Genomic DNA, 18,243 nt, shown 5'->3' with positions numbered 1-18,243 from the left:
ATGTATGTCTCTTTTTCTTCATATTAGTAGACTTTATCTAATACTAAGTCGGAAAAGAAGTCTCAGCCACAAACTTGAACTCCATCTTGACTCTGCAGGCTAAGCTCCGTCTTCAATGAGATGTGTCTAAAATGTGTAAATAAAATCATTTTCCCAGCTTAGCCTCAAAATTAATTGCCTCCAAAATAAGACAGATAGGTTCAGACAAGCGAAAGTGTGAGATTGCACCGAGTGTCAGTTTATTGGGGCTGATTAACGGACACATCCAATTTCATCAAACTTAAGATTCATCTCAGAACGTAAACACTTGTTTTTTTTGTTTTGTTTTTTTCATTTCCATGATGGAATTCATTGTGTGCACAACCATGTAGAACAAATTATTTTGAAAACCCATTAAAGCCATAAGCACGCTGAACTCTGTGCAATTTAGCATAACCCTAAGTTTACTTTTGACTGCAGGAGAGCTCTTCTATTTAAAGATGCCCTTGTATTCTTATACTCATTTATCAAAATCTCCAGTTTTAAGTGTCAAGTGGCAGCAGCTTGTGAGCAGTGAAGCTGTTATTTCCTTTTTTCTCCTCATGAGTGTCAGCGTATCAGAGTGTGAACATCAAAAGATACAGGTCTCTTTCATCTGGACATTAGGTTCCCTGGTTCAGTCATATCTGGATTGTAACAATTGCTGCATTTAGCTAGGAAGATTAATAGGGAGACATGTTTTTTCTGAGGTTTCGACATTGGTACGCAATTATTAAGTATACTATATACAATTATAATATAGGTAATTTCACACGTTTACTGCAATAATGAATAGACCTTTTTTACAGCAGACCCATGCACTCTATTCAAAACTTCTCATGGTAGAGTGGTCGAGTCCATTGTAGTACCCAATAAGCAGTGTCAGTGAGCCACATGCACTATACCAGAGCCATGGAGCTGAACAACAAAATGGTATGCAGTCATCGTTAATATTATTCAAAACTGTCTAGCTAGGTTCTTGTAATGACGATAGTTAATCAAAGGAGCACACATTTTGTCACAATAATATACTAATGCATTATACAATGTGGTTATCCAGTTTATTTTAATATCAGGCCTGTATGCCAAATCCATCCAAATTGCAATGCATGTACTGAAATATACAAAACATTCTTCTACAGTCCAAGTGTGTTAAACTATGCTTCATACTTTGATTATAGGATGCTACAGCGTGTCCTTGTTTGCACTTAGTGTGGGGATCATTTTATTATTTGCTAAAATTAACCCTTACACTTCTTGGTGTGATTGTCTTTGCATTTATCAAAACTGTTGGAGTCACTTTTAGGCAAATCTCCTCAAATATGAGAATCAGAATCACTTTATCGATTCCCGAGGGGAAATTGGTACGTTACAGTTGCTCCTTGTAGAAAAGAATTATCACACTATCGAGAGATTTGTGCAAAAAAATGTGTGCATTAAACTTTAATATGTGACAGCTATATATTTTTATATATGTATTTACATTTGGAAATAGAATTGCTATAGACATAGAGATGTTAGATGTGCCTAGCACTACACTTTAACTACAGGGTAGATGATATTGACTAATATTACAGTATGTAATAGTTGACAGTAGTTAACAGTGTCAATACATTTTATTCTTCTTTAATATTACAGTAAAATTAAGAGCTTTGGAGTTTTGACTGTTAAAAATATTATAGAGAAAATCAACTGCAGATGAATCAGTAAATGAAAACGATCTTTGGTTGCAGCTCTATAGTACAATCATACAAATGTATTTCCATTCAAGACAGTCATCCTGGGAAGCCTCACACTTGTGTTCCTCCCAGTGCACTGCTGATCAGATGAAGCATGGTAAAGATGGATTCTCATCTCCTCTGCTGTAGTGTTGAACCAGTTCAACCACCAGAGGGCGCTTGGGAGCTATAAGAGCACCCATACCCCATCCCCATGTTATCAAACCTCTATTGTATGAAAGAGAGTAACATCTATCTGTCCCTTCTTGGGGGATAAGAGAGCAGCATAAGTTTACTGCAGGATGCATCCAAGCTTGTCTTGATTTGTTTTTAAAAGATGTACATTTTGGAAGTTGAACGAGAGGAAACACTTCTCTGCACAATGTAATAGCTCGGCCCTAAACAAAAAAACACATCCAAGTGTCTTGAAAGGTGAAATAATTCATTTAAATGGACAAAAAAACAAACACTTGCAGTGCAAGGTGGAACGGTTATAAACAAGGAGGCGTACACAAGTAATATGACCACTCCTCCCTGTCAGGCTGCTTCCGTGTTTACACACCCACAAAAAAAACAGGACACCAGCGGCCATCGGACGAATGTTTACCGAGCAGGCATAGCGTGGTGGTGAGGAAAGTGACAGTCACACTGGAGGCTTGGTGTATGGTGAAACACAGGTGATTTCAGCGTCCACGGTTGCATTTTACAGCGGAATGTTCACTCGAAGGGGGCATGGAGACGTCAAGAAATCTACACAGAAAGTTCTGGACCCAAAGAAGGATGTACTGACCCGGCTGAAACACCTTCGGTCACTGTTAGGTGAGTGAAATGTCACCGGGCTTTTGATGCTGCATCGCCGAGGCTTAGCTAGTCGAGCTAGCTAGCTTGCTAGCTGGTAACAGCTAACGTCAAACAAGGCGTCAGGTTAGCTGGCTGGCTGGCTGGCTGTCACTGCGGTGACTAATGCAAGCAAGCTGACAGGTAGCATTAACTCGCACAATGCCAAAAAACTAAATTTGCAATTTAAAGTGTATGCCAATCACCATATGTTTCCATTTATTTTTTTTACGTGCTCATAAAAGACAAGTCACTGTGATAAGGCATGGATGCTAGCTAATGTGAGCTAGCTCCCCTTGTGGCTAACTAGCCAGCCAATGCTAGCCGAAGCTACCTTGTCAGGGCATCAGTCGTGGAGAAGCAGATGCCCACAACAACCTCTGTTGTCATTGAGTCCTGTGTCATCCTGTCTGTATTAAAAAACGTAGTAAATGCAAGTCTCTAGCTCAACACTGAAGGGGACAAACATAGGTCTCCAGTTATATACTTTAAAGAGAACAGAGCTTTCCAATAGCTGGTTGCCAGGTTGAGCTGCTATCAAGTTACTCTACCCCAGAGATATTTGGTTGGAAAATAATGAAAAATGTAAATGTGTCGTACTGAAGGAGTGCTTTGTTTCTCTCACTGGACAAGGAAGTGCAGGATTTACGATAGTCATAAAACTGTTGTGTAGCTGATTTTTCAACCCTGTCTGTAGCCTGACTTGTGCTGCACATCACAGTTTTGTATTACACATGAATTAACCTATTTCCAATCCACTTTCAAATAGCATTATTTACTAAAGAGTCCACATAGTGGATTTCTTTGCCCCTAGAAGGTCTAGATGCCAAATCCACTTTACAAAAACATGCAAATAGGAGGCAGATGACATGCAGGTTAAATAGTTCCTCTCAGACTCTAGGTCTGCACAATATGGGAAAAAAGAAATATTGTAATTATTTTGATCAAAAATACTATTACTATGTGAGTCACGGTTACGAGAATGATATTTTTTGCATTGCAATTTTAATTTTCACGGAAAAAACTAGCTGTTTTTTGCACATTTTACCTTAAACACCTGGAAGCTGCTGCGATGAAAGTAGTGCACCTAGCACTATAGCAATTTTGCAAATATTTCCATCGATGAAGCAGCCCTAACCAACTCATTCTAATAAAACCAAGATGCCTTTCATTGTATTGGGTACTGTAGCATGTCTACGTATACAGTACTGTTATATTTCTCATTGCATCACAGCCAAACAGGGGCAGTGGGTACTTTGGGGGAGTGTGGCGAGGAGGAAAGTTGTCAAGTGGGAATTGCGAGATATGTAGGAAAACTGCAACGGATTCATCACAAGTGCAACGTACTGTATGATGTGCTTTCCCTCTAGGATTTCAGTGGAAGTAGGCCACTTATGCTCAGGTAGCCACAGAATTTGTCTCTCATAAGAAAGTATAGGTAATGCAATTTAAAGGTAGTCTACTCAACTCTTACTTGTACTTACATAATAATGCAATGGGGGCTGCACAATATGCTTAAAAATCAGACTTGGATTATTTTGCCTGATTGAAATATGATTCACAATTAGTGGAAATTATTCTTTGTAGCACAATGTTCATTTTGTCATTTGTTGGGGTCTATAGCAAACATGCGCTTTTACATGTGGAGAACAAGATTTGCAGGCCAGAGCATCTCGACAGAACTACAGTACTTAACTTTAACGCTGTTTTGTCCCACAGTTTAACCTTTTTAGAAAGAAAAAAAATATTGCAGCATCTTGCAAGCATCTGTTGATACTGTTGAACACTGAGAGATATATTTCTATATCTATATATATATATATTTATAAAGATATATCGGGTGTAGCAGTCGAAGTCATGGGAACGGAAGTGCCACTCTGGGGACAAAGTTCTTTTGAGATTTTTATGGTTTGAATCATGTGTTTAAATACTTTCCTGTAATCTTTTCATAGTCACATGTTTGCTGTGTTATTGATCAACAGCACAGGTGCACTGCACAGCTTACTGGTTTTCAGAGGCTTGAGCAAAACGGTTTGGGAGTTAAAATGGTTAGTTGTTTTTGCTATCATAGCACACCTTCAATGTCAAGACTAGTACAACCAAAGTGGAGGTCAACACAGAGCTCTGCATGTTCTCTCTGTTTCTCTTTCCCTCATGTGCAGTTCAAGATAAGGCTGGTCTGTTTGTCCAGCAGCTGATGGTAGGGCCTACATGTTGATGCCCCCCCAACCTCTCTGATTTCACTGTGCTTTCAGCTAAGGAAGGATTTCTTCCTGGTGCTGCTGGTTTCCTGTGTGGACAGGAAGCAGTGGTGAGAGATGGGGTGCTGTGTAGGACAGGACAGGGACTTGGGGGAATATAACAACCCTTGTTTCCCTTCTGACAGCGGTTTGTATTTTTGTAAATCATACTGTTCATTATATTTGCAGGACGGCACTCAATGAATAGAAGGTCTGTCTAGCTTAACTCCCTCATGTGATGATTGTAAAAAACAGTTACAGTGTGTTTCAATAACAGTAAAACAATTTTTAGTAAACAGTTAAAAAGTTGTCCAAACTCATTGTCCACTAACCTATATGAAAAGTAGTGTCCCATCATCTCTGCCTTTGTAGTACCAGGACTAGACAGCTGTTAGACTAATTTGTTGAATCAAGTTGTAGTTATCTGTTGTATTGGAGTTGAAAGGACAATTTGTGGTCTGGGCTATTTTCAGAGTGGCCCTGTATTGGTTTTCTGCTCACTGAGCAGATCTGTGGGATAGAGTGTGAAAGCTGCTGCATGTTAATTTGCTGGTCATGCCTGGCTGGATTTGGCTGAGGTTGTTAATTACAGGAGCCCAGCTAAACCACCTGATCGCTCACTGCTTCTCTCAGTGGAGGCACAAACGCTGTTCCCCTTAGTCTTTACTGCTCAGAGTCATTGTCAAGCTCAGTCTCAACTCTTTCTGTGTTTGCTGTTGCCTACCACTGACCTATTTCCTCTGAAATGCTCGCAAAATGCTCACATTAGTGTAGGAAATGTATCACTAATTTGAGTGTAGGCTACTCAGAAGTGTTTGTCTGGCGTTACCATCGATTCCTGAAGAAGATATTTAGTTTTTCACTCCCTCCACGCTGATGTCAGAGTGTCAGGTCAGCTGTAGACCAGTGCTGCTGGAGCTAGTAGTGATTCAGTGCCAAGAAGGGACGTTCCTAATGGCGAATTTCTTTGAATTATAAATGGAAGTATAAACTTAGACTAGAAAGCATAGTCAAAATTAAGCACAGTTTAATCTATAAGGTGAAAAATTTCCCCCAAAAAATATTTTACATATGACGTCTCAGATGCCACAGTTATCCGCTGTTGCTAACATTAGTAACGGTTGCTTGTTTATTTATAGAGCAACATTTGACTTGGAAGTATTGACATTTCATCACAAATTATGTCAATATGTAATTTACATGTGTAAAATAATAGTAATACATTTATCTGACTAGTATTTCTGGTGTCATCTAGTGAGGGTAGCAACATTTAACTGACTAGTCAGCTACAACTAAGAGTTATTTTCATCATTGATTAATCTGCTGTTTATTTTCACAACTAATCGATTAATTGTGTAGTCTATAAAGTGTCAGCATTTTTTGGAAAATGCTCATTACAGTTACCAACAGTACATTTTCAGACTCTTCACTCATAAATGACAAAGAAAGCAGCAAATCCTAACTTTGAACCAGCAGATGTTTGACATTTTCACTTGAAAAATAACTGAATTGATTAAGCAATTAACAAAATAGTCTTCAGTTAATTTTCTTTCAATCAAGTAATCATTGCAGCTCTTGTGTAGTTCAGATTTGCCTTAACATCATGAGGGCTGTAGCATGGGTCCTCTGTTTATAGGGCATCACCCAGTCAGCTGAGTAGAACAAGCTCAAGATTATCTGAAGTGGATAATATTTGTTTCCTTTTGTCTCTTAAGCTGATGTAAACAAGCTCATTTTAAACCTGTCACTGAACTGCATGGGAACAACAGTGAATGTATGCAAGTGTTTTTAGTGATAACAGTCAGGTGTGCTTGTTTGTGGGTTTAGGTGTGTGAGAGTTTGCAGCCACAGGTAATGCTTTTTTTATTTTTAAGGAAGCTCTGCAGTCCTCTTTAGAAGAAATGAACACCTTACTTTCCTCCATGTGCATGCTCTAAGTGTTGCTGGAGTCAGGGTCAACTGAAAGCGCTGCTGTTATAAGAGGAAATCACAAGGTGAAGCACCCGAGGAAACAATGAGAGCAACACTGGAAGGGCTCTCAAAAAGGTCTTCTGTGTGGCTCAAGTAAAGGCTGAGATCACTCGACTTCTGATTTCTCCCCTTTTGTAAAACACTCGGCTTAGATTTGTAAATAACTTCAGCCTCTTATCATCTTTTATCCCACACTATGTAGGCATGATATCGACTCTTGAGGGGTTTTCTCCAACTGTAGTTCAGTATAACCATCAGTGTAAGCAATCATAAAAGGTTTTATTAACTTTTTAGGGTCCTGGGGAGCTTGTTGACATCTTATTTTCCTTTCAAGCTAGCACACTGAAGTTGAGTCTGTAAACTGTTGTGAGAAAGGATACAAATCCACATGTCTCTGTGCTCCAACAGATGTGCATTATCATCATCATTACAGTTTTTAGTTTTTGCAGTGTTCTGTTTTTTCACAATGAAAGTACAGGGCCTGTAAATCAAAGTGGATAAATGAAGTTTTTGACACTGATTGCTACAAATGGACTCTTCATGTCAAATTGAAAATACATTAGTACAAATTGATTTAAACTACACCACTGCCAAAATATAAGACAGCCCTGATGATTAAATGACAGCATTTGACGCATTAAGCGACTTTCTTTCATAAGTAGAAGACAAAAAACATTTTTTGTGCATTTGTCAGTGACACTGTTGACAGCTACTTGAGAAAGATTGTCTGCTGCTGAGGTAAGGTGACACTAGGCGGCCATTAGCAGGTCTTTGTCTGGCGCTATTATGATAACAGCTTCTGTCATTATGGTCCTGGCATCTAGCATCTAAGATCTTTCACTTAGCATGAGATCTGCAGTGATGCTTGAGAGGGAGATTTAAAGGAAGAAAGGAGGAATGAGCCACAGAGTCATCAGCTGTTCTAAATATTTAAATTATGAAGTAATGTGAGGTAGAGAAATTTTAGCTTTGACTGTAAATGGCTAGCTAATCGCTACCCCAAAAAGAGTCCGATTGATTTGAGTAATTGTTACAGTGTAATTACATTTTTCTGACCAAATTCACCAACCAGTCTCAAGCCATTTATGCCGAAAATGGTGTCTGTTATAAGCCGGTAATACTGGACTGCCAATGCCAGTCAACTCTAGTTGACATAAGGAATGTAAGTTGGCCTGCATCTAAAATCTTAATCTGTTGGAAGTAAAAATGACTTTCCACTTTAGATTTTTTTATATCAGATAAATAAAACTTTAGTGAACTGGTAAGGAAATGGGAGCAGGTGTCATGAATAAATGGAATTTACCTCTGTCATTTATAAATCTATTTCCTTGCCACTCTTATTTCTGCTATTAGGGTGGCATGTGTGTGGCTTACCTCTAAACTGTTGGCAGTGTCAAGATAAGCATTTGGCAGTATAAAGAAGTCCTGTGCTACAGTCATTAGAATAACTATGTAATGATTAAAAAGTCTAGTTTTAGACTTCTGCCACTAAATGTTTCTAACTATTACTGCTATTACTATTCTTTCTAACTAACTAGTATCTGGTTAGAGATGAGTTTTTATGAAGCTACATATATATATATACATAAACTTTTTTGATGTTTTATACTTCTTAACTTCACAGACAGCTTTGGCACTGTTATTTGCCTTGTTTTTCTCTTTTCAGTCTGTGGCATAACTGTCATGTGTTTCAGCACATCCTGAAAACCCAAAATTCAAATATGATATAAATCACATGGTGTTGAATGAAAGGCTTTTTTCTTTTAGCTGCTAGCCTGCCAGATAGTTAGAGACAGGAAATAACCAGTGCTCTGTGCTCTGTCTCTGCTGTGGATGATATCTGTGTGACTTCACCCAGCACATGAAAAACCAGTTTGTCTAGTTGCAACGTTTACCTATCCTGCTTTTATAATGGGCAAACCTAGCCCAGGACCTGCAGTCCACTGTGACAACACTTGTTATCAAGATTTGAACTCAAAGTAGAGTGGATCTGCATTGTATGTTGCCTTTCTGAGTGGCCAAGCTCCTGCTAATCTGCTGTGGATTTCCAGGTTTAAAATCAAAGGAAAATAAACACTTGGCTTTGGCTTACAATGCCAGCAGATTACTACTCAGAGCTGATAAAGAGCAAATTTCAGGAGAAATAATGTGTGATGAAAAGAGGAAAAACAGATATTTAGAAACAGTAATAAATATCTATTTGTTTTATGAAGTGAGGGATCAGCTGGAGTTGAAGTTGAATCTCAAACAATACAACTAAGTGTTGCTATAACTTTTTGTTTATTTTAAATGTATAACAAGGTGTTTTTAACTGCTTATGAAACGGTCTCAATTTCATACTGATGCTTCTATGTCACCTATTTAAGCAAACAAGACCATCAGCGAGAAGATAAGCTATTTCTATATAGATATTCTAGCTATGCTTAAAGGTGCAAGGTGTAAGACATTTTGGAAACATTGAAAATGTCACAATGTGCAGAATTAATAGTTTTGATGTTATGACATCTATGTACTCTATTGCAGAAATATCCACCAAAGTAATCATGCTCGAAGCCTTAGAAAAGAAGCTGCTCTGTAGTCTGGTGGTATGCCATGGCATCATCATATTACAGTTATTTATCTTACAAAGCCACAAATGGAGTAGTCATTGCCATGTATCATGCATCTGGATGAAACATTAATGACTGAATAAGTTAATAGAAGTCAGTGATACTACTTTGTTATTTATTTTGGTTTCCCGAGAAACCACCTTTTTTTTCTTTATTACATTAATTAGGACTGATGTAGTAAAAATGAAATGCTTCATGCCTGCTTTTCTGCTGCTCTGACTACCTGTTTGCTTTAAGCCAAAAATAGACGAGCAGATTTTTGAGAATTAAAGATAAAAATAATAATAGGTAGAGTTCCTCCTTTGCCAGTGTGCGTATGACTTTTCATTGTGTGCCTGCGTATAAATTACCTTTGCTGAAAGGGAAGAAAAATTAAGGAACAAGAAGGATATTTCAAAACTGTAGGAAGAAAACACATCGGTTGGTGTGCAGTCTTTAATCTGGCATTTTTTTTACCCTCCATTTGTGAAAGGCAGTGTCCAGAAGGAATAATTACACAGGGAAACAATTGTAGCCCCTGTGTTGATTAAGGTAAGGATTTTTCAGGCCACTTGAAGACGAAGAGTGAAAGTTCCCAGTTTAGCGGCTCTTCAGTGCTAAGCTGCCGAGATAAGCCACTCTCTAATGTGCGAGCTCAGACTGGGATAAGGTCAGGCTTTGCCAGTTCTACCATGACTCTTTCACACTGTGCTCTGCGTAGACTCATAGGCCCCAATCTGTTGCACAGCTAGACACTGACTGCGAGTCAAGAGGCATTCACGCTGTGTTTGGCACAGTGGCATCGTAATGAAATTATATGCACCAGAAGTGTTGTGATGTAGGAAAAACCCTTGTCATAATGATTACATTTGTTTCTAATGCAGCTGCAGTTTGTGTTGCACACTGAATAATAAGCCATATGACACTCTGCTGTAACATTTATCCTGTGCTTGTCATCACTTCTGAGCCAGTAGAAGCCTGTTGACATTTCAAAGGTTTAGTTTTTACAGACTGGCATACCTTACATGAATTGTAGCTCCTGCTGTGCATCTGTCAGTGTAAATAGAGCTGCATGTTTTGCTCCGTTGCTTTAGCCTGGCAGTATGTTAATCATTTTCTGACTATATTGCACACAGAGGATTATACATTGCATGGGCAGGCCAGTTATTAATGCGTCCTTCTGACTGGCTATAGACACTCAAAATTGGTCAGCCCACTGTAGGCTTTCATGGCTGTTACAGTCCACAATAGTGCCATGCTGCAACGGAAAGTGCTATAAGCTAAACCCATCCATACACAAGTCTTCTGTCAATACTTAGAGAAAACTAGGTGAATTGGCCCCAATCGACCCCCTGATGAGGAACATCAATTTGATCCAGTGAGCACTGAATTATGATTGACATCTCCAGACTGGCGCAGCTTGGAGCACATTCAACACTATTAGAAGCAGATGTTTGTTATCAAGACCTCGAATGAGGTTCATACAACCTGTTAGCTATTGTAACTCTGTAAAATCACATGAGAGACCTCAGCTGGTTTCATCAGATTTATGATTAAACTCCTTTTACGACGGTCAAATGTCAACCTCCTCGCCCAGCCATGGGTGACACAGCATTGACTGCAGCTCATCTCTTCTTTCTTTCTTTGGCCACAAAGAAGACAGAAAAAGATTGACACCAGACAACATAGCATTTAAATCTGTCATACATGTAAAAAAGAATTTGATCTTTGTATTTCTTACTGTTTTAAGTAATGTGTAAAAATGTTTTTTTTTTTTTTTGTTTGTTTCGCATTTACAAAAGCAAAGCTTCTAAAATGTCTTTTGTAGCTCTTTCTCCCAAAAAGTTGAGATAATTTTTTTTTTTTTATTATTATTTCAGCAGCACCTGACTTCTAACTTGAGGCGTTCTGTATTAATATTGAAAACTGTAGTTGATGAAAGGCATCATTTTGGAACTGATTAAAGTACTGTGTCTGTGAGTTTTGGCTTTTCTTATGCCAAAAATCACAAATGAAAACACCTCTCTAATCTTTCAAATGGCTATCTTATCAGTCTCTTTAATTTTTCTCATGCTTCTTTGTTTGTAGAAAACCGTGTAGGAAGGGAAGCGCCATTTATGGCGCATCCATCGTGCATCCACATTAGCTACCACCCCCGTGTCTCTCCTACTTTGTGTTGGCGCCCTCAAGGCATCCCTCTGCTGGGGACCTTAAAGAGTCCTCTGTGTCTGATCTGAGCGCACTGCCAAAGAAACATATCAGTCTTTTCTCCTTCCTTGTCTCCTTTCTGGCAAGAATCTAGTGCACCTGCAGTGTTAGCCAGCCCAGATCTAATGCAAATGAGTGTATGTCTGATCAAAGGCCTGATTAGACTGCTTTTTGAGTATGACATGGCATATTAATGATTCTGCTTCAGGTGGTATAAACAGCATACATTGTAAGTTGTCCAGAGGGTTAAGAAAATTAAATGTGAGGACTTATTATGCATGTGTTGTGTGCTGATTAAGTTTGAACAGGGAGCTGTAGCCACAGTAGTCAGGCGTTTGGTTTTGACTGTGTAAATATACAATAGGCTTCAACTGACTAGATGACCTTCACCCGTTTGGCTAACAAGCCCTATGTGCACAGTGCTGTGTGCACTCTCTTTAGTGCTTGCTGGGCAAACCCAGTTTAACACCAGTTCATTAGAATAGCAAGCAACAGAAAGGGACACTAATTATTCAGCTGGAGCCTAAAATTATGCTGCATTGCCCCCCAGATGGATTGCGTCCTTTTTTCCATGATTACCTTATGAAGTTGATATGGACCAAAGGCATGCCATAGGGATGTATAATACTGTGTGGGACTCAAAAGTTCAATCACCCTTGGCCCTAGAAGTCAGAGTAATAAACAGGGAGACCTTTAATGACGTGATGACATCTGAAATATCTGTTTATTCAGCCAAAGGTCAGAAAACAACCACATCTTTGCTTTGACATTTGCGTGGGAAGAGTTTTTATGGAAATGACAGTGATGATATCTGCGTCCATAGAAGTTTGAGATGACGCTGTGTTTTTCTGCCCTCCAAATATTAGATTTTGGCCCTCACCTCTGGCTGCACGTTACTATTTTCCAGCTGGTCCTCTCACACAGGGTTGGAACATCTGCTCTTCCCTGACAGTTAACAGGAAACATATCACAATAGAGAATAGTGTCATCCAACCCAAACCTGCCATGGCTTGTCTGTTTGGCATGTTTTTATTAATTGTAGAGAAGATTACAGGTCTCTGCATCATTAAGTTGTCACTGTCCACAGTATCTACCTCCTTGTTCATACAGTTTTTAGTCAGTTAACAATATGGCTGACTTAATGATCCCCTTGCAGAATAGTCAATTAATTGTGATTTAGGCAGCTGATAGGCAATAGCTGAGTATTTAGCTTCAGTCAATAGGATGCAGAATTACTAGGTTAGTATTTAGGGGAACAATTGACCCCCTGGTTTGTTTTGCTACTGAACTTGGCTTGGTTTTCTTAGCAGCCCTCAATCCCTTTTCTTTTCCCCTTTATTAGTTTGTCAGCACTCTCCCTTCTACAAGAAGAGGTATTATGTGTGAATCACATCACCGACGGTTGGCATTAAATCTGCTTCCTCAAACAGAGGCGTTCTGAAAACAAGAGAGCCAAGCTATCAGCTCATTCAGCTGCAGTCGTCAGTGTTAAGACACAGAATTTCCTCTCACCATAACAGCCCTGTTTGATCACAGCTCTCTACAGCTGCTGTTCATCCAGCACTGTTTTCCTGTCTGTGACATGAGAGCCTTGCAGACTGAGGGGTGTCAATTGAAGGACACAGTTATCTTGTTGGACTCGGAGGATACAATGTCATCCCCTGCATTCCCAGGGCCAGAGAACAAGTTCTGTCTCTTTCTGTCCGCTCGTTGTTACCCGAGAAGTCCGTGAAGCCCATTGAGTGAAGAGTCTCGCTGGATATTGCAGTTCACAATGCTGATAACCGTTGTACAACTTCATCCTTTCAGCCAAGCAGTAAGACCTAAACCAGAGAACAGGAAAACAAAGAGGAGAACACTCAGCCTGTAGATCATTACTCGAACAGCATGTCGTTACTAACAGAAAGTTTATCTAGAAGTCTGCCTTTCATTGTCACTGGTTTTAATTTATAAACTTTGTTGTGGTTGTCACTTCACCTAACATTTTACTAGTAAGTACACTTTCCCCATGTTAATCAGAAGTACTGACTAAAGAGACAAACTTATTCAGCTTGACAGTGTTGGTCTAATTGTTGTATTGTGTGATTGGGGTCACATGAGCAATGTAATATCTGGCATTCAAAAATCAAACAAGAATTCAGAAATATACTTACTGCCTTTTGGCTAAACCTGTTTCTTAATGTTGTTCTTTTTGGTACATGTTGTATGTATAAACATAAAGTTGAGCCATCTGGCCAAAAAATATCACAATCTACTGTATTTAATCACAAACATGATCCATGATCTAAATTTTTCTCAAGTTGTTATGCTCTGTTTGAATTGATTTGCACTAGTAGTTTAGAAACAGAAGTAAGAGTGCATTACATACTCTCTGAATCTCTACAATTAACCTGAAAAATAGATAAATCACAATCTTAAATTGTCAAATCGTCCACCTATATATAAACATTTAGTAAACAGATATGTTTGCTCATGCAATGCAGAGTCTGACTGTCTTTGTTTGAATTTACCTACTGAGGGGAGGCTTATCAGTGTCTTGTCAGCCTTTTCCAAGATGGTTGGCGTCCGCCTGACATTCTTGCTCGCTGTCAGAAGGCCTGTGATCTTCTTTTTATACATTTTTCTTTTCTCCCCTTACGGCCTCTCCCTCCACCCGTCATGCTCCACTGGCCATGGGGCTATTTGAGCAGATGGGGAGCAGTGAGACTGAAGGCTGGAGAGCACAAGATGATAGCCCTTTGACATGCTGCTTGACATATGAAATTGACCCAACCCCCATCAACTCCACATGCACCCAACAATATTCAAATTCGAGTTGAAAAATTATACAGACTTCCTCTGTGGTCTTTCTCTATTTAGGTAATGTACACCAGCACACCATCTGCAATGATCATACCTGTTTGATATCAATTTGTTGATTGTTTATCAGACATTTTAACGATCTTTATTGATATTAGGTGTGACATTATTTTCCTTGGAACTGATCTTAAAGAGACAATCTTAAATACTGGTGTAATCACAGAACACAGGCTTAAGCTGGTCTTTGTTGTCTGAGGGATTTTGGTGAACCAGCATTCAGGAAACCCTCCCAACAGAATGAACTGTGTTAAAGACTTGAAGCAAAGTCTACCTTAAATGTGATATTTAGCCAATCTTCTTGTGTTTTTTCTTCTTTGAGAGGTGAATGTCTGGGCAGAAGCTCCAGTCCATTGTCCACAGTTCACTGCACATCTCCCGTATAATGGCCCGTGGGATTTTCAGGCAGGAGTGTTTTTGTTTTGTTACAGCAGAGCAGTTTATCAGTCCAGCTATCTATACTGATGACAAGACCGCTAACCTGATCCTGTCAGCTCAGAGAGGAACCCTAACAAACCAATGCCAATAACAATAACTAAACACCATATAAAGGGTCGATGCATTGCGTATTTGTCTGGCGAAGTAGAATTATTTGCCACAACAGTAGTGTTACTTCACCACTGACTTATGACTTTGCCTACATCCACAGCCTCTGGTGGTGGCTGTTGCAGCTCGTACACTTTTTGCAGGCTGTGAGACTCCCTGTATGGACAATCATTACTCCTACCATTAAAGTTTTCCTTAAGGTCCACTGTGAGGGTGTGCACTCTCATGTGTCATTGTGCTGTAATGTGAATTGAGCAGATGTGATTAGCTTAATGCCAGGAGCAAGGGGCATTTAATGAAGTGCTGCCTTCTGTGAGAGACCGAGTTCGAGCATTGGATGTGGTCTTTTGTGTCAGGCGACTGAAAAATGTAAAGTTCTGATTCATACAGTTTTCAGTGTAGAATTGGTGTCTGGCTACCTGCTAGTGTGACAGTATATCTTCAGATATTGTTTACGGCTTTTATGGCACATCGGGATCCAGCTTCTAGTTTCATTATAGTCCTCCTGTCTTTCAAAGTGCCACTGGACTACCCTGGATCCTCAGGTGATATCTAACTGGTTTTTACTATGTTAAGGCTGAAAACTAAAGGCAGTGGCGCCTTTTATTTGATCTTCCCATCAGGTGTCTTCATTATCTTTGCTTTAATCTCAGGGCAAAGATAAGTCATCTGAGTATACTACATAATTCCAGCACTCCCATAAACTGGACTGCTTCTGGGAGTTGTCCAATTTGCCATGTGGTAGAGGCAGAATTGCAACAGAAGGTGAACCTTAATTGCTGTTATTGTGCCAGGACTCCTCCTGGCCTACATTTGATTATTCAGACCAGGCCTATGTCATTACCACAGTTGTATAAGTATGGCAAATGATAGGGGTTCATTACAGGGAGAATTTGGAATTTTGTCAGCGCCAGTCTGTTTGTGACTGTACACATCTACCACCTATTTCCCTCATTAACTGTTGCAGCCTGAGCTCATGTGGCCATGAACGCACCACAGCCTGGCCTTGATCCAGGCCACAGATAATCCCCAAACTCATCCAAGCTGAGATGAGAAACTATTTATTCTAAATGGTGACTGAAAGCCTTTTTGAGGAAACTGCAAATTGTCCTGCAGGCTGGAACACCAGCATATATTTACTGACATGCATTTTTACTCATTCTTTGACTTTTGCTGAAAGTGTGTAGAAAATTTTGGCAGTGTATCACACCCCTCTTTTCGACGGCAATCAACATATTGTGGAGCTGTGTACAGATAAGCAGCACAGAGCTGAATAATCTCAATGCGAGAGTGGAACATAGGTGCAGTAGCACATTGATATGAGTTCCCATTCAAAGACACATCTGTTTGTACTGTGTCACATCATCAACAAGGAAGGGATGTTTTAGAAATATCTGCACTTACTCAGGGATTGTGAAATGATCAGATTTGGAGGCAAAGTTGTTTCTCAACCCCTCCAACAAGCCTGTCATCATTCCACTAATGATTGCAGGTGATGAGTGAGTGAAGTTACACAGGGTAAGGAAGTGAAGCAATTTGCATTAATGTTAAACTGATCTGCAACATGGGAAACACGTTGAAATTCATCTGTGCAACAGTGAAGTTAAACACTGTCACTTTTTATTAAATAAACAGCAAGTCAGGTAGCAGCTTAAAGAGACTCACAGGTCTGCCCAGAAGCATTCAGGTATCTCAAAATAGGTTGGTGGAAGATTTTTAGTGGCTGTTCTGTTCAACTTTCTGCATAATATAAAATCTGTTCTCATTTCATGATACATACAAGTTATTTCCCAGATCTAGATTTAAGGAGAATCTTAACAACAAAGATTAATGACCTTCACGTCTTCATGATCTTCACTGACAGCATTTCCCTTTTTTTCCACAGATTTCATCGACAAGAGTGAATTGAAGGCGTTCTTTGAGAGCAACTGTTCTCAGATTTATTTTATCTTCTATGAAAATTTCATTACACTGGAAAGCAACTTAAAACAAAAAGGTAAGTTTTTTTAATGAACTGCACACTCACTAGTTGACCACCACCCTCGTTGGTGGTTCAATAATAAGCCCTCTACCTGCTCATTATGCTATGCCCCACATTAACAGAGCAATGAACATACACTCGTAGAGAAGTACTTTGTGGATATGTCCACTATGATTCTGTGTGGAGCCCGACATTAATTCCCATCGGGAGTATGCTCTCATTCAAGGAACACAAGTTCCTTTGAATAAGTGTTCACGAAATGTTCTTTATTATTGTTACATTATTGATGAGGCTAATGCAGTACAGCTCCCGGTTATGTGTTTAAAAACCAAAGTACTTTCCTTGTGTTTTAGGGAACAAATCTCAAAGGGAGGAGCTGGACTCTATCCTCTTTATTTTTGAAGTAAGTCATCCCTCTTTGTCTCTGTTGCTGTCTCCATTTCCACTGATAGCTGCTACAGCCACAACCTGTTTACTGCTGAACTCTTGGGTGGGACCATAGTTTCCATGGCATCATTCTGCAACTCTGGCTACTTCCTGAGATTGCCTCAAATAGCCAAGAAATTAATTGGAGAATGTGCAGAAAAAACACATTTTCTCAATCATTTTCCAGGCTTCAACAGGCTTTAGGAGAGCTTTCAGTTCATTTCCTTTTTTAAAACCTAGGTGTGCATGCAAATCAGAGGAGGGAAGTCTCTCTGTGTCTATGTGTGTAATGCATCGTTGCCTCTTTGGCACCTCCCTCTGTTTTTCTGAATGCTCTAATGTTGCACATGCAGGCTAAAGTCCCTTACCTTGTTTTCCCACCTGACTGCAAAGGCAGCTCCAGTTTCCAATACAAACAGTCAGCTCTCCAGTTACATTTGCTCAGGGCAGGCCTGTAAGGATGGCAGCAGATCAAAAAAAATGGGGGATAGTCTGCCTTCCCCTCTTTGTACAGTATGTCTTGTCCTAGTTTTTCTTCTCACCTGGGAGCCTTGTGTGGGAGTGTGTCTTGCATTATGTCTAACATAGAGTAAGTCATTATTAGCAGGATAATGTGTAACTTTATATTCAGGCCCACTGACCAATTAATTTGTTTATCACAGTAGCATCAGGCCAGACACTGCTGTTGTCTGTCTTTAGCTATGGATTCCTAATCTTAATATGAATTCCTGCTAATGAGGCATATCTTGCACAACTTGAACTCTATTTTCATGTTATCACGTTACATCTTTTTGTCGTTCTGTCTGAGTGATGCATTATGTACTTAGTAATACATTTTAGTGCTTGCATTATTT

At 39.5% G+C, this 18,243-nt stretch overlaps 1 protein-coding gene across 7 annotated transcripts in view; it reads left to right on the top strand.

Annotated features, from left to right (window-relative positions):
• Positions 1 to 2,318: 2,318 nt before the first annotated feature.
• Positions 2,319 to 18,243, top strand: part of ralgapa2 (Ral GTPase activating protein catalytic subunit alpha 2) — a 93,115-nt gene continuing 77,190 nt past the window's right edge. For all 7 annotated transcript variants that reach the window (XM_084382214.1, XM_084382211.1, XM_084382213.1 and 4 more), the window contains exons 1-3: positions 2,319 to 2,555; positions 16,868 to 16,978; positions 17,317 to 17,366. In XM_084382214.1, the coding sequence (XP_084238340.1) occupies positions 2,450 to 2,555; positions 16,868 to 16,978; positions 17,317 to 17,366 (267 nt within the window). In that variant the 5' untranslated portion in view covers positions 2,319 to 2,449. The remainder of the gene's footprint in view (positions 2,556 to 16,867; positions 16,979 to 17,316; positions 17,367 to 18,243) is intronic.

The sequence above is a fragment of the Pagrus pagrus genome (genome assembly GCF_965226575.1).
Source record: "Pagrus pagrus genome assembly, chromosome: 18".
In the NCBI taxonomy this organism is placed as follows: Eukaryota; Metazoa; Chordata; class Actinopteri; order Spariformes; family Sparidae; genus Pagrus; species Pagrus pagrus.
The sequence above is the reverse complement of the archived record's forward strand: the minus strand, read 5'-3'. Positions and strand labels throughout refer to the sequence as shown.